Source organism: Dermacentor andersoni, chromosome 2, assembly GCF_023375885.2.
Source record: "Dermacentor andersoni chromosome 2, qqDerAnde1_hic_scaffold, whole genome shotgun sequence".
In the NCBI taxonomy this organism is placed as follows: domain Eukaryota; kingdom Metazoa; phylum Arthropoda; class Arachnida; order Ixodida; family Ixodidae; genus Dermacentor; species Dermacentor andersoni.
The window spans coordinates 126039772-126056155 of NC_092815.1; the positions used below are offsets into that span (position 1 = coordinate 126039772).

The 16384-nt window shown below is 46.3% G+C and overlaps 1 protein-coding gene across 1 annotated transcript; it reads left to right on the plus strand.

Moving 5' to 3' along the window:
* The first annotated feature begins 7104 nt into the window (after nt 1-7104).
* LOC126541175 (uncharacterized) lies at nt 7105-9110 on the plus strand. The gene is made up of 2 exons (XM_050187859.2): nt 7105-7640; nt 8449-9110. The coding sequence occupies exons 1-2, from the start codon at nt 7105-7107 to the stop codon at nt 9026-9028; spliced, it is 1116 nt and encodes a 371-aa protein (XP_050043816.1). The 3' UTR covers nt 9029-9110.
* The last annotated feature ends 7274 nt before the right edge of the window (nt 9111-16384 follow it).

Below are 16384 nucleotides of genomic sequence, written 5' to 3' on the forward strand. Positions count from 1 at the left end.
TAGCCGAACCCGCCGCGCGTCTCTGGGGGCCGTCAAGTCGTCCACGCGCGTGCTGCGCACGTCCGTCCATGCCGTGACAGCACGGCGGCGGCGGCGCGAACAGCGACAGCAACGGCAATGCGGCGATAGAGAGAACTCACCTAGAGCGTCCGTGTAATTTGTTATTGCAACAACTGAACAATGTCGACGGTAATATTTCTGAGACCTGTAAAAATTGGCCAATATTAAATTCCTTCCCATCTCAGTATAGTAAACCACATCTGGACTGCTCGTAACGGAAGACTTCTTTCGGTTCTTTCAAACGAAGCTTTCTTCGCCTTCCTGCCCGGGTCTTGGCGCATCGTTTGGACGGCTATGTGCGTACACGGGGGAATCAGACGATGAAAACAAACAAACGGTACTTAAGTACATTAACAGCAGCGAATGGGAGCTTTCAAACGCGTAATTTTTTAAAATCATCATTAAGCTTTTTGTGTCTTCTTCCAAGGGGTTTAGCGCGTTGGTTAGTTCAATTTCTCATCGACCAAATTGGGCCCACCACGGAGAGTGTACACAATCCGCGGTCACATGGGTACCATGGGTCACGTGGCGGGAGTCTGCGCTTATGAACTTCTTGCCTGGAAGGCACGTGATCACTATTTTGCAAATGATTGCGCCGAAAATGCACAGTAACAATCGCGTTACCACCAAGCCAAATGACGCAATATTTTTTCGATGGCAGATAAACGTGAACAGTTTCTTGTGTATACTTGGGCATAAAAAAAAAGATTGCGCACATCATGTGGCTTTTTGCATGGCACTTATTTGAAACGTCTATTCCATTTACCCTTTTCCCCAGCACAGGGTAGCCGTACGGTACTTAAACTGGCTAACCTCCCAGTCTACATTTCTGCGAGGCACGACCTATAGTAGCTGCTTGGACTTAACTTTAGTGTCACGGCGCTTTCCCTCGAGCGTCCAATGGTTTACCTACATAGAAACACATGGAAGCGACCATATTCCAACCTACATAAAGATTAGTGGAGTTGAGCAACGCTCCTCTAGTGTCTTGCGTACAGTTGGTTTGGTGAAGGTTTAAGAAGCATATGGATGACGCCCACACAGTCACGCTGTGCGCACGGTAGTAGCAACAGACATAACGATAGCTTATGACAATATAGACCATGAAATCATTATAGCCAACCTCATCGACCTGGGACTTCCACCGCGGGTGATAAGATTCATCTACTCATTCCTTCAGAATCGCACATTTGCGCTTAGAGTAGATGGTAGGCAAGAAAGACACTTCACATCGAACAGAGGAGTCCCACAAGGTTCGGTTTTGGCTCCTCTTCTCTTTAACGTTGCTCTAATACCTCTAGCCTAGCAACTACATTGGATTCCAGACGTGAGTTTCTTAATCTATGCGGATGACGTCACTTTGTGGTCCGTTCATGAAGATATATCTAGACAAACTCAACAGCTTCAAGAAGCCCTTGATGTTCTGAACAACTACGCTCGGAAAGCAGGGTTGGACATTTCCGCCCAAAAATCAAGCTATGTTGTGGTGGCTAACAAGAAAGGACGCACAAGAATCAGGCAGCACCCCTTTACATTCAGACTCGGTGCAGTGACAATCCCTGAGGCTTCTGAGGTCCGCATACTGGGTTTCGATATTCACCACTCCGGCAGTGGTGCACACTGGCTCCGTAAAACCAGACAGAGTTCGACAAAAACACTTCACCTTATTCGTCGCATTGCAGCAAAAGCAGTTGGAGCGCGTACTGACGTAGCTCGACGGTTGGTGCGTGCAGTCTTGCAGCCACAAATTTTATATCAGGCACAATTTCAACGGTGGACTTTGGCACGGCTGGCACAGTTGGAGACGATTAATCGCGATGCTATGCGCACAATCACAGCACTGCCCCGCATCACTCCGATACCAACCTTACAGGAACATGCCCAGCTCAACACAATCGCAGAGCTAATTTTGCAACGTGAAAAAGCACGTGAAATAAGAAAGCAACTTATTCCAGCTGTCGCTGCATTGCATGCTCATTTTCAACGCGGCTCTCGGATTCACAATCAGCCCTATCCAATGCCTCCCTCGGAATTCACCAGCATCACAACTAACAAGCCAACGAAGTTACGACGCAGCAATACAACATGTATTATTGACGAACACACTATCGTCGATGCATCATGCGCTAACACCTGCAAGGTCTATGCGGATGCTGCCATTCTCCCAGACGGCGGAAGGACGTCATTCCTGAGTACTACACATAATTTCATCAGCGGCCACCAGCGCTATTTATCTACGGAAGCCAGCGCTCTAGTAATGGAACTTCAAGCCATCCACGACGCTGTGCAAGATGCGACATTTAAGCTGCCTACCATCAAGCAACTAGATGTATTCACTGATTCTTTAGCGGCTATTCAGGAAATCAAGAAGGTTGATAAGGCGATGGAAATCTGCGAGACAATGCACACTATGAACAGTAAAACAGCTACTTGCGTCAAGGTACACTGGATTCAAGGCCATTCAGCGAAGCCTTACAACATTGCTGCTGACCAGCAGGCACACTGCCCTCCTAATCCTGATCTTCCGCCTATTCCCCCCCCCCCCCTCAAACCCTTAACTCGCTCCGAGCCCGTAAAAATTTTCTCCGGCAGGACACACGAGCTCTTATCCCACCGTGTGTCTGCTCCCTCCCCCTTCACCTTACTAGGGCGGAGGAAGTTGTGCTTAGGAGGCTTCTGGCCGGGGTGGCCCTTCCAGCTGCTGTTATCTCAAGGTGGAACTGGTCGCATTTACCACTGGGTGCTACGTGTCCATACTGCTCCGTTCCTGTGATGGAAGCAGATGCATACCACCTAATATGGACATGTACTGGTTTAAAATCGGAACGCTCGCGTCTCCTACTGCAAGCCGGCCTCCGCTACAGTGTTACAACCAGCATTAACCGCTGGATACATGACAACAGATTCCATGAAACACTGCTTCAATTCATACACAACACAGGCCTCACAGCACACATATAATACACATATACGCATCAAGAATTATGCCTTATGGGCAAGTCCTTATCGCAATAAAAAAAAAACATATATGGATCACGCATGTCGGGAAGGCCTTTCACACACTCTCTAAGATGCAATCACAGAAGCAACGAAAAGGTTACTTGTTAGCCTTGCTTACAAGGTCAGCAAGGCGAACATGCAGGCTTGGACATAGGACTGGAGAGGCTGCGTGCGGCACGCCGACCGGCGGAGAGAAAGTATCGGCGCATCGAGTCTGTTTTGGATCTTAGGGTTGCACGATGCATTCAAAAGAAAGTCCAGCGTCGTATGGACAAACTGGACGACAAGTGATGGAAAACTATCTGTCAGCCGCTTGATCCCCCTAAAATCTCTCCCGCACCTATGGAGAATGGTTAGGGGCTTCGCTCATCTCCGCATCAAAGGAAGCCCTTTGCTGCTCTGGCCCTCTACGAACTCCACTCGGAACTTGAAGTGGCTGAAGAGTTCTGTGCATTGGTTGCTGGGTCCGCCGTCATCATTACTGACGCAGCATTGAATGACATCCCTGAGGCACGTGTACCAGAAATGAACGTGCTATTTTCACTCGCAGACCTCGACGCTGCGTTGGCGACCTGCAGGCCTTCTTCGTCACCAGGACTAGATGACATCACGTACGCGGCGCTCTGCCATCTTGGATATGACGCACATGGTGAGCTGCTCAACTATTACAATGAGTCTTGGCACAACGGCGTCGTCCATAAACAATGAAAATCGAGCCGCTTGATCCCCTTTCTGAAAACTGAAAAGTCTCCGCTTGATATATTATCATTTTGTCCGACTGCGCTTTCGAGCTGCGTCGGCAAAGTGATGGAAATAATGATTCTTGCTCGCTTGGAACGGGACCTAGAGCGATTCAAATCTTTCCGGACGCCATGGCGGGCTTTCGTCGAGGTCGCTCGTCCGTCGACAACGTCTTTGACATCATAACCTGGGTCCAAGAACGAAAAAGCCTCAAGCGCCTATCAGTGGCACTTTTTCTAGATATCAAAGGAGCATACGACAACGCTGCACATGAGGCCGTACTGAACTCACTTGAGGCTGTGGGAGTTGGTGGCCGGATGTATCAATCGATTCGGGACTATTCGACAGAGAGGTGCTTTTTCTTACAGACCGAAGACGGTCCAACTTCGGAACATTACATCTGCCGTGGTGTGCCGCAGGGTGGAGTGTTGCGCCCCATATTGTTCAACCTCGTCCTGTTAAGACTAGCGAAGTACTTACCGCGGAGAGTTCATGTCTCAATATATGCCGACGACATTTGCATGTGGGCCTCTGCGGTGACTCGCCCTCAGATACGAGCCAGACTTCAGCGAGCGGCAACCATGACGGCGTCTTATGTCCGAGAACAAGGCCTCAATGTGTCTACTGAAAAGTGTGCATTGGTTGGCTTTAAGCGCAAACAAATGTCATTGTATCCTGTTTCAATCAATGGTCAAGCTGTATCCTGTAGCTGTGTCACAATAATGGGTTAAGACGCATCGCTTTCTGGGTGTCATCATTGACCGAAACCTCTCATGGAGCCCTCACTGCGTCCATCTGAAGAATAGGAGCCGACTACGGGGAGGGGGGAGGGGGGTGGTAGGTTCCGGGGCCCGAGCCCTACCGGAGTTTTCCGGGGGGTGGGGCGGCTGAGCCCCACCCGGGTGATGCCGAAGCCCCCCTCACCCTCCCACACACACACACATACACACGTAAAGTGCCATCACGAGAGATTTGTCATCCACATCATTTGAGGTTTCTTTTGAGTTGCCTCTACCCTTTCACCAAAAATTTTATTGGGGCTAATAGCTTTGGCGTTGACGTGCACGGCTTTTAATTCATACTTTCGCTTTATCTCTGCAAATCCTGACAACAGGCGTACACGCGCATTAGAAGTACTAGCGGCAGCCGCCTCATCCGTATTTTTTCACTTCAACGTTCTCTTAAATTTCCCCTGTAAACACCATGCACACACAAGATATATTTAAATATACACAAAGGACAAAGCTTACTATATTTTTGACAGAGATGGAGGTTGTCAATTAAAATTTATTTCTAAAGGTGTGAATAGCCTATGCCTAGAGAATGAATATGGTGCGATACGTTCACCGCGCTTCAAATTGCCTTGCGTGCCTTTCTGACCGTGAAAAATACCTATTGACTTCATTAACGCTTTGGCAGAGTCTTTTATCATTGGCGTGTGAAATGAACGTGAATGTTACGTGTCTCAGTATTGCTTCTCTTTCCAGTAAGTAATGCTGATGACTGATGAAAAAATATATTTCTAATAATTTACAACGTTTATTTGGGATGGAAACATCATCACGTGCATGCAGAGGTCATAAATATATGGAGGGTGTCCCAGTTAACGATCATGCACCAAGATTAAGAAAGAAGAGCAATGCGTTACTCGAAGAAAACCTAGTGCATATTGTTTACAGTACAGTGGAGTAGCTGCCGGCGATTTGTCGTTACTGAGATTTAATGAGGTAATTGTAGGTAATTATCTAACTCGAGACGTACTGTCCTAATTATCGAAATGTCAATGAGGCATTTGAAGGCACAGCCAAGGGACATCTCACTGTGGTAGTTTCAGCGACGTACTAACTGCGTAATATGTATATTTTTTTCCGGCTGATAAATGAACCCCGCGAATTATGGAGAATACCGCGTGACTGCGCTCCCACCCGGATTAAAGCCCCTCAATTTTCCAAACGTAGCGCGATTCTTAGGTCTTTCGGCCACCCCGCTCTCTCCGGCGTTTCCTCCTCCACGCCTCCTGTCGCCCCAGCCTCTTCCACTCCTCCATTGGCTAATCTGTGTCACATGCAAGCACGTTCACGCTTTTGTAATTTTTTTTTCCACCGAGCTCCGACTCTCCGACTGCCATTGCTGGCCCAGTGCGACGAAAATGCGGGCCGACGGATTAATCGCGAGAGGTCGCGGCATCAAATCGCGGCGGCTGCGGTGGCATTTCGATGGGGGCGCTACGCAAAGACGCCAGTGTACCGTCTATTGGGGGCACGTTAAAGAACCCCGGCTGGTCAGTATTAATTGGGAGTCCCCAATTACGGCGTGCCCATAATCAGATCGTGGTTTTGGCAGGTAAAACCCAAGACTCGATTTTTTTTCTCTGTCTTGTGTGCCTTGGGGGGGGGGGGGGAGTGTTCCAGTTAAAGCAACACTGCTTCCCTGCGACAGCTTACAACGGAAAACAATACAGACGCACGTAGTATACAGATATAAAATGAGAACTTTAACAATAGTGTTACTGGTGCTAAGTATGGGGGAGGGGATAATTCTTTTTGGAACATCTGTCCAGTTCTCCCAAGTTCGTTGTTGTTATCAAATCGCAACCACTTGCCCTGTAATAAATAAATAAATAAATAAATAAATAAATAAATAAATAAATAAATAAATAAATAAATAAATGAATAAATAAATAAAGAACGATTTCACGTGCTGGTACGTTGTTCAAATTATCAATACTGTCTACGTGTGAAAACGTTGTTCATGGCCGCCACAACCCGTGCGTGAACCGCCGATGAACCGCACTGAACTTCTTTAGGTAGTTCCTCAGATGGACGCCGCAAGAAAAATAGCGCTGGCTGTTACAGCCACAAGAGAGAAAACATTCTTAAAAAGCTGCCTATTTAATTACACTTAGCTACTGTAGAACCTAAAAATATATTTTTTTCATTGTTGATGGCTAATAATGCTTATAGTCGTTTATTTTATTCGCGTTTTTGCGTTGTTAGCAGCCATTTAACTTGGTCCAGCAACTATGTGCAGCCGGTGTTTTGCTGTGCGTGCTGTTCATTCTGGTGATGCCCACGTTTCTGTCGTCCCTTTTCACGTCATTGTCGTCCCTTACTTCGTGCGCGCAGGCGTAACGCGTTTTATTCAATATTCCAACAATTGTGATCGCGTGACAGAACTGCGCAGTTGCAACATGGCTCAGCGAAGCGCTAGCGACGAAGCAGGACTTGAGGTCGCTCTGATGCTTGTCGCTCTCGGATAAACGCCGCAAAGGCCAAAGTAGAAACCATCAAACGTTGACTCATCATGAACAGCTTCATGTTGACAACTTCGGCACTGTCCCTTCGAGCCGCCAACCGCGAAAGGTGGACCTACGTGCGCAACGAACGATGGTTTGAAGACACGGTGCCCTGCCTTGGTGACGGCCACTTTAAGCAAAGTTTTCGAGTGAGCCCAGCCACCTTCCGTTATCTTGTGGACTGTTTGCGTCCTTCGCTGGAGAGGGTTACAACGAATATGCGCGAGTGCATTGCGGTGGAAAAAGTGGTGGCCATCGGCTTATTCAAACTGTGCTCCGTGGCAGAGGACCGAGTCGTGGCCACTGTCTTTGGCGTCAGCCGTTCAACGGTGAATGGTATTTATCGAGAGTTTTGCGAAGCCGTCATTTCCGTCTTGGAAAAGGACTGGCTCAAGATGCTGCGTCCAGCGGACATGGACGAACACATTCGCGAATTCATGGCCGTCTGTGACTTTCCCCAAGCCGTAGGAGCCCTCGACGGCTGCCACTTTCCCGTGTCGCCGCCGGAAGAACATGCCACTGACTATTATAACTATAAGGGATGGTAAGTTGATTTCGCCTGTTTGAGTAATTAACCTTCGTGCCTAAGACATTGTACTCGATGCACGCTTAATGTGCCTTTTAGCGTGGGCGGGTTCCAAATTAGAAGCGCATTTTAACAGCACCGCATTTAGCTTGAATAATCACCGTAATTGTCCTCACAAATGGAGTCCGGCAACTTGTTTTCCTAGGATGTACAACCGCGCGTATTTTTTGCAATTACAGCGATGCAAAAGAAAATCCTCGCTACAAGCTTGCCAAAAACAAAGCCTACCGAGAAAATAAGTTTAATAAGTGTTCACGTAACTATAGCATACGACAAGGAGAAGTATGTTGCAATTCACTTTCGAGGCCTTGAAGCAGCTAAAGGCATTATCACGACAGAAAATTTCCATTGAAAAAATTGGCAGTGGTAGCTTGCAGGAGCCGTCAAATGCTACGAAGCGTCGTGGCAACCAAGACGAACATAGCCTCAAATTTATTTACTTGGCGTGATACACAGTGAAGATATGATCAGGAGAGCTTTAAGAGATTGTACATATAGGGCTAATGTTAGGAAATTACTTGAATATGAGGCCGATGTCAATGTTCTGAGGTGAAAGGAGCATAGACACAAATAAGAGATATATTATGTGTATTGTCTAGTGCCTTTCACCTCACAATATGCCAAACCAACATGTCCAGTTTTCCATCCCAACGTCTTGTCAACGCGTTCATGAATTGTTCTTAATCTATTAACATCAAAATTGCAACCGCTTTTAAATAAGATGTTCTTATTGACTCGACTATTGTGTATATGTTCATTTTTGCAGGCACAGCATTATTCTTCTGGCTCTCGTGGACCACAAGTACCGTTTCAGGTATATAAACGTGGGTGCCCCTGGAAGAAGCCACGACTCTCACGTTTACCGAATGTCGAGCCTCTCCCAGATGGTTGCAAGTCCCCTTTTTAAGGCTCCGGCTGCAGCAATTGGAGGAGTTGCCGTCCCACCTCTGATATTGTGCGACCAAGCATTCCCACTAACACCAAATCTCATTAAGCCATTTGGACACAACGGTCCACTGAATGAAGACCAGAGAACATTCAATTACCACATCAGCCGAGCGAGACGTATAGTAGAAAACGCTTTTGGGAGACTTAAAGCAAGATTTCGCTTCACGTCGAAGAGAATGGAATGTGATATTGACAATGCCCGCCTGGTGATTCGCGCATGCTGCGTGCTCAACAACATTTGTGAGCATTTCAATGATGCAGTTCAGTTTCAGTGGCTCCAGGAAGTACAACAGTCTAACAACCAACTGCCCCAGCCAGTGCGTAGTAGCGATTCTGAAATTGGAAATGCAGCCAGTGTGCGTTCTGCACTCGTGGACTACTTCAGACAGAGGGTGTAGACCTTGGTAGCTCACTTCTAGAAATTGGGCCCCAACATGCAAGTGCTTTGTGCTCACACTCGTGAATAAAATAAAGTGACCATTTTTTCTGCCTCAAGTTTTATTAAAAAAACAACAACTGCATTCACGAGCTTTTCTTGCAGCTGCAGGTGTTTGCTTCGCAGCTCAAATTCAGTTTGTTGTGCCCGTTCAAGTTGCTCTCGCAGCATTCTCTGTTCGGCAAGTATGGCACCTTGAATTTCCGTCGCTGTCGTAGTCCGCCGTCGCTTCCTTGTTTTGCGTGCTGCTGTGCTCGCTTCGGGGCTCACAGCAGACTGCACGGTGGGTGAAGGTGGTGGCGACTCTTCTGTCGGTGTTCCTGTCACCGATGTGCCTTCACTGTCGGTCATGTCTGAAGTGAGACCGCTCTCCATGTCAGAGATCAGCTGTAAACATGTAAGAAAAAAACTGCTACACAGATTGCAAGCAAAATATTTCACCAGAGGCAGCGCATAGCAGCCTCTTAAGTGTAACCGACATGGCCACTTCGTTATAGCCACAATCACACCTGTTGATAATTACATTGAAGAAATGAACTGCACAAATGGGGATAGAATTTTTTATTATGCAGTACAATATTGCACCAAACACGACAGCTTTTCTGGGAATCTAGGGGCATCCTCCAAAAAAAAAAAAAAAGCTTAATGTAACAAAAGCACCTTTATCATGCAAAGCAAAGGTCTCTTCAATTTGGCAGCGCAGAAAGCGACTTCACTTGTGAAGAAAGCGCAGCCAAATCGAGGAGACAAAGTTTCACAACTCTCTCAAAAGAAATATGAACTGCGAGTCAAATTGTGGTAAAACATAAGCGTAAATGCTCATGCATTTACATAAGTAAATGCATGAGCATTTACTGATTGCAGGGAAGTTGCACAATAGTGGTTTATTCATTGCATACCTTTTCGACGGTGTCACTGCTGCTGTTACAGCAGCTCTCCTCCATGAGCGATGAGTCGTTTATGGGTAAACAACCAATAAATCTTTTAATTTCATTGAAGTACGGCCACGTCGGTGGCGAAGAGCCAGTTGTAAGGTCTCGTTCATGTTTTCTAAAACAAAGAAGATCACAGTCGATTTGAGTTGTGAAGCCCCAAAAGCAAGGACATTACAATGAGCAGCGTAGAAATACATAAAAAAAGACTATGCAAGCTTATCAGAATTTTATTGCTGCCTGAAAGCAAGTTCACCTGTGTGACAAACTAAACGAGTACTTTTGACCACGGCAGCTTTTTTGGTACTGAATCAAAATAAATAAAAGTCGTGCCAATTAAATGCTAGGCGGAAACATCCCTAGCTATTGTTTGCACAGGAGGTAACAACGTGCCTTTTCGTTGACGGCACAATTTTTCACCTCACAAGGCTTCAATCCTTTTTTTCTTTCGTGTAGACTAAAGGGTATTTAAGGTTATAGTTCCCAAGACATCATACACGTGGAAATTGTAAACCTCGAGTACACCCGGCTGACCTAAAGAGAAGCACCACGAGACACATGGTACGAAGCCGCCGCGTTCGCGGCAGCATTGTGGCCGTACACTTCATATGCGAGCCTAGCTGTTCTGACACTACTGCACATTGTCTGTCCTCGGCACGCTTTCGCTCACAGCTGATTCACTAACGCAACATGGCTCTACCATACACCACGCAGGGCACCGATCGCGGAACTTTGACTTTAGCGATAAAATATCAAGTTCTCTGTCAAGCACAAACACACGCTAAACATACAAGCACAGCGCTCGCGACCACACACAGCGAGATGAACAATAAATCGACGTCTTACCTGTATGTCTGAGTCAAGTTATCTATTTTGCTGTGGACTTGTGCCCGCGTGCGGGGAAGGCCCATGCTGCTGAGGCTTTCGGCAATCTTGTCGTACACCCCGCCGTTGTGCTTGTGGCCTCGTAAAGCGTCCAGGTGGTCCTCCCACAGCTTTATAAGCATCCAGGTCGCCTTTTCGGACCACTGGACGCGTGGTTTCTTCTGGCTATTTCCTGCGGGCGCTGATTGTGCAGTCTCCATCTCGCGACGTGAACACACCACATGCGCGCAGCAAACGACGACGACACTGCCGGAATTTAACATGGCGGCACTAGCGACGTTATGCGAGCGTTTGAGAGTATAGCTAGAGGAAAACTTCACTATTCGACAAATTGTATTACCGCTAACAATTAAAACATTTTCGCAAGGTAAAAAAAATACCTATGGGCACCGTAGTTGTGTGGCAGGTTTCCTTCTATTGACGAGTTGTGCACGCTGTGTGCGAGAGTAACTCCTTTTCCGCTCGAAAAGTAGTTGCACGATCTCCTTTCCCGAAAAGGAACTTTGCCGTAAAGGAGATACTCCTTTGTCGTGTGTCACTGCACTTGAACGCCTTTCCGGTAGATGTCCCCTTACCTAAAGGACTTTAGAGTGCCCGTGTGTCAGGGGTATTAGTCGCCGTCTGCTACGGCAGGGCCAGCATAGGTGGCGCCGCTGTCGAGGCTGCGCCAACGGCAGGAGTAGAGCGGAACAGGAGGGAAGTGGTTGCCGCTACTTTTGGAGATTGAGGGATTTTAACCCTGATCATAAAGCAGCGCCCTCGAACAGGCTCTCTCTGAGTTATCCAGAACGAAATCAAAGAAATAAACAAAAACACCGTGATCGAGCTGGTGCCTTATCTAACGCGCCCCGGCCGAAGTAACACGTCGCATTTGGCGTTAGTTGGAAACAAGCTGCGATAGCTGTTGTTTTAGTGTCAGTAAAGTGCACGGATATGTTTTTTTGCCGCAAAACCTAGCACCACAAGGGTTTAAAGGTGCGTTTTGTTTCTTCCCAGTGGCCAGTGGTCGTTCACCTTCTGTTCTAATGAGCAGAAGGTAAACGCGATCCTTGCCTTGGGAGCTGCAAATGGCATAGAAGGAAGGCCGCAAACATATATATCAGTCATGGAAGTGTGGCGGTTGACCAAACGCATCGACTATCATCAGAAATTATGAAAACTTGAGACAAACCGGCAGCTTCAAGAAACAGCGATGGAGGAATCCATCTTTGAGTATTAGCCTACACGCGGATGTTCTGGCATTTGTGGCCTCAAATCGTCATGCTAATGTGTGGGACGCGGCCGCCCAAGTACAAATCTTCAATTCATCAGTTTGCAGGATTCTAAATCACTCGGCCTTTCAGCCATACCACCTCAACCAGCACAAATGTTTGGAAGAATCGTCTGTAGAATCGTCTAGATTTCTCGAATTGGATCCTCACCAGTGTTTATCAAAGAAGAAATTGCAGCAGAAACCTTATCGCACTCACTGTCTACAGTACTGCGCTGAATTAATGTAGCACTCAACCTATTGCCGCCGTCGAAACGAGTTGTGGAAAAAAATTGCAGCAACTTCTTCACGCTGGGATGCTGTTCTACACAGCCCCAACCTCGAAGAACAGTTATAGGCTGTCCAACGGGCCCGCGACGCAGCGGAGAGGCTCGGCCTCTCTGTCCCGACGTGGGAGCGGCCCGCTGCGCGCTAGGGCGCGCCCTAAAGGACCCTAATAAAGTTTTTCATCCATCCATCCAACTTCAAGAGAATGCCAACGCATTGCTCGAAATCAAGAAAAAACTAAAGCGGCGATGTTCCGATACTCAACATGCCGCGTGAACCATCTCGCCCCCCTAAGCGATATATCAGCTCATGTCCTGATTTTCGGCTTTCGCGAACCTGTTCGAAGCCCAAGCCCTGACACCGATTCCTCGGTCAGATTCGGCTATACATGCCACCGGTGGCGAGCGCTATTCTTTTTTTTAGTGCCCGCTGCCCACCGAGTCACAGGCCGCTGCTTTATGCACGCGGTCACGGTGATTGAGCTTCGATTTAATCACGGTCATATGCTTACGAATTCCGAATTCTTTATCAAAGAAGAAATTGCGGCACGCATCCTCACAAAAGCCGATTAGTCACCTGGCTTCTTGAGCGACATCATGTGCACAGATGAAGCCAATTTTCACAGAAACACCTAGGTAAATTTGCATAATGCACACTATTGGAGGGACTCCAATCTACACTGGGTAAAGCGCAATCGGCACCAGTATCAGTGGTCGCTCAATGTGTGGTTCAGAATTTACGCCGGTGCTATAATCAGTCCCATCTTCAACCACGTACTAACTGTACAGCGTTACATGAACGAAATCCTTGAAGAAGTGGTGGATGAGTTTCTCAGGGATCTTCTACTTTTGTGGATAAGCAAGATGGGGCAACCGAACACAGTAGCAGGCGTGCAAGAAACTGGCTGGATGCGACTTTCATGCCAGAAGATCGGAAGGCACGGGCTTGTAAATTGGCCGGAAGAGAGGTCACCTCACTTCTCCCCAGTTGATTTTAAGGCGAAATCCTTTCTACACTCATGGTGAAGTTTGTGTCAGCAGACCTAACCGCCGGATGTGTCTGCCGAACCGTCATCACGTCATATGAAGATAGATTAAAGACAGATTAAAGAATGAAAAATGATTGGTAGTGACAGTTAGTGAATCATAACGTTATAATAGTGATTGGTAGAGATTAATAATAACTAGTAATGCCTAATAACGATTACTAATGACTTGTAATGACTAGCAGTGTCTACGAAATGACCAATATGTATCATGACAACTTGTAACAAGTACAGTTGATTAGAAATGACTAAAATGCTAAGTAATGACCACTAATGACTAATAATGAGTGAAATGACTTGTAATGACTACTAATGGCTACGAAATGACAAGTATGTCTAACGGCGAATTGAAACGACTACAATTGATTAGAAGTGACTAAAAATTTTTAGTAATTACCAGTAATGACAAACAATGACTGAAGGGACTTGTAATGACTACTGATAACTATGATGGATATGATAACTATGATAACTATGGTGGCTCAAACTAGTGCACCGAATATATCACAGTCAGACAGGCATCCATCGCTATAACTATCTTCTGGAACCAGATTAGATATCGACTCGCTGTGATAACAACAAAAGGATCTCAGCCTATAACTGCAGAACAAACAATCTTTAATACAATTTTTTCCCTAAATCCATTAGACAATGGAACAGTTTATGAAATCATATAGTAGATGTATCAAATAACGAACTATTCTATTCTATGCTGTGACGGCGCTCTTGTAAAACAACTTTATTTGTTATATATTCTGAAAACCTGTTTGTTTCCCCTTGTATGTCTTTCTCTAAATGCTATTGAAGTGTTTCTGTTTGTGAGCATATATGTGCTAAAGCTTTTCTGTCTTACTGGTTATGTTGTGTTCCCCCTATGCGTAATGCCTTTAAGGAGACGTTGGTACTCCGTAAATAAATAAATGCGACCAACATGTTTAACGATGGCTTATAATGACCACAATTGATTACAAATGACTAAAGATGCTTAGTAGTGAGCAGTAATGACTAAAAGAAAGAAGAGAAAGAGAAGAGGCCAAGAGAAAGAGGGCAATGATAAGAGGAGGAAGAGTAGGCTTTCGCCGTTCACCTCTTAAGAGAGATTTTATGAGACCCTGTAATTTTTCCTTTCCAGCTCTGCGGGGAAGCCGGCCATTCAGTCGGGGGCATAGCAGCTGACATCAAACAAGCATATCCGACTTGTGGGTAAAGGCTCTGTGCGCGCGTCAATAAATTCATTTGTGAACTGTGCGAAACGCGCACACATGATAATGCTGGGTAGGAAATATAGGGTGTTTCTTACTGCGAAAGCATTACATGAGCCATTACGCGAAAATCCGGCGTTGTAGTGCGTGGCGTGACCAAATGATCGTACGAAAAATGGCCGACAGCAAAGAGTAAAAACACAGCAAAAAATACTCGGACCAACGTCACTTCTCTCAGGGAGGTTCCTGTAAACAAAGTAAATAATGACTCTGAAAAGAAGATTAGGTAAATTCTGGTCTGGGTGGGAATCGAATAGGGACGTCCGGGGTGGGAGACAAGCACGCTTCCCCGATGCCGCGGCGCTTGCAAGGTTGTGGTTGACTAAATCGGTGCCTAGTGCGCGCGCAGTTGGGCACGTGACGCGAAGTTAATGGGTAGGAGATGGCGCCATGTCATGAGCGTATGACAGGAGTGTATAAAATGAAAAGAATTCATGCCCAATTGAACGCCGCAGAGCGGTCATACCGGCCATCCACAGTGCCCTTCGTCGCGATTGTCAGCAGCAGAGCAGCCAAACGGTGCACTACAAGGCCCCGCGTGAGAGTGAGGGAGAAGTCTGGCGTCACTCGGGGTTCTGTCGCCGTCAGCGCACGGAGCGAGATAGCGGCGCCGCGGTGGTCGCATCGCAGTCACGCCGGCCACCTATAGGCCGTGGTCCGTTTACTCCTTTGGCCGATAGTACCTTTATGTTACCTTGGACTCAAGAACCAATAAAGCTTCGACTGGGGTTAGTTGGTATGGCATAGATCCGCTTGCTGCGCTACACTGTTTATACGATCAAAGGACAAAAAACGAGGCAGGCACACATGTGTGCACATGTGTGTCTGTCTCGTATTTTGTTCTTCGTATAAACAGTATAGCGCAGGAAGCACAGACTCAAGAACCAATATCATTTTCATTATTCCATAGTACATATGGTGTTATTATCCATATTACGTTTGCTATAAAGCAAAAAAAAAGAAAAGCAAGAAAGAGACCTGCAGGCTTGTGTCAAACAGTTTGTTTAGCTTGTCGATCTCAAAATATTTAATTCTTAACTTAAGCCTTCTCCTAGCAAAAGTTGTTGCTAGTTTCTAGAAAAAATGTGGTTTTGATGGGTAAAGTTGCTCACGTAAATTATACAATAGAAGTAGCTGCAAGGTTCTTACAGGAGAAATATTCTAATAGAAGCACGCGATACGGAAAAGTAGTTAAGGAGCAAGTAATTAATATTTATTCTTGCTAAAAGCACTACAATTTCAACCCGATCTTGGCAAAGCTAACAGACATTGAGATGAGTCGGATATGTGCTGAGGTACTCAATGATGTTACTGCTCTTAGAATTTCACGCCAAATTTTTCTTCTCCTCCACGCTGCCATTGTGCACTGGTACGGACTGCTCGCATGAACAGGGAACAAGTAAAACAAACAATTATTAAAAACGGTCATTGCAAAGGATACTGGACATCCTAATATATATGCATGGAAGATCAATTATAATAGCGAAGCGAGAAGTTTGGCGAGATTGTCGATGCGTTCATGTCGATAACGTTAGGCAGTTATACCACGCTAAAGATATGCGAGCATGTACCTGTTCCTTATCTACAGAGTCAGCAAAATTTGCTACATTCTTTAAGGTGAGCCATTGCATGAAAAACTATCAGGAAAGACGTCAGG

What these genes read in the sequence shown, in the direction of transcription:
- LOC126541175 (XM_050187859.2), top strand. Translation starts at nt 7,105, where the DNA reads ATGAACAGCTTCATGTTGACAACTTCGGCACTGTCCCTTCGAGCCGCC. An exon ending in TATTATAACTATAAGGGATG is followed by an intron (nt 7,641 to 8,448) that starts GTAAGTTGATTT and finishes TCATTTTTGCAG; the next exon opens with GCACAGCATTATTCTTCTGG.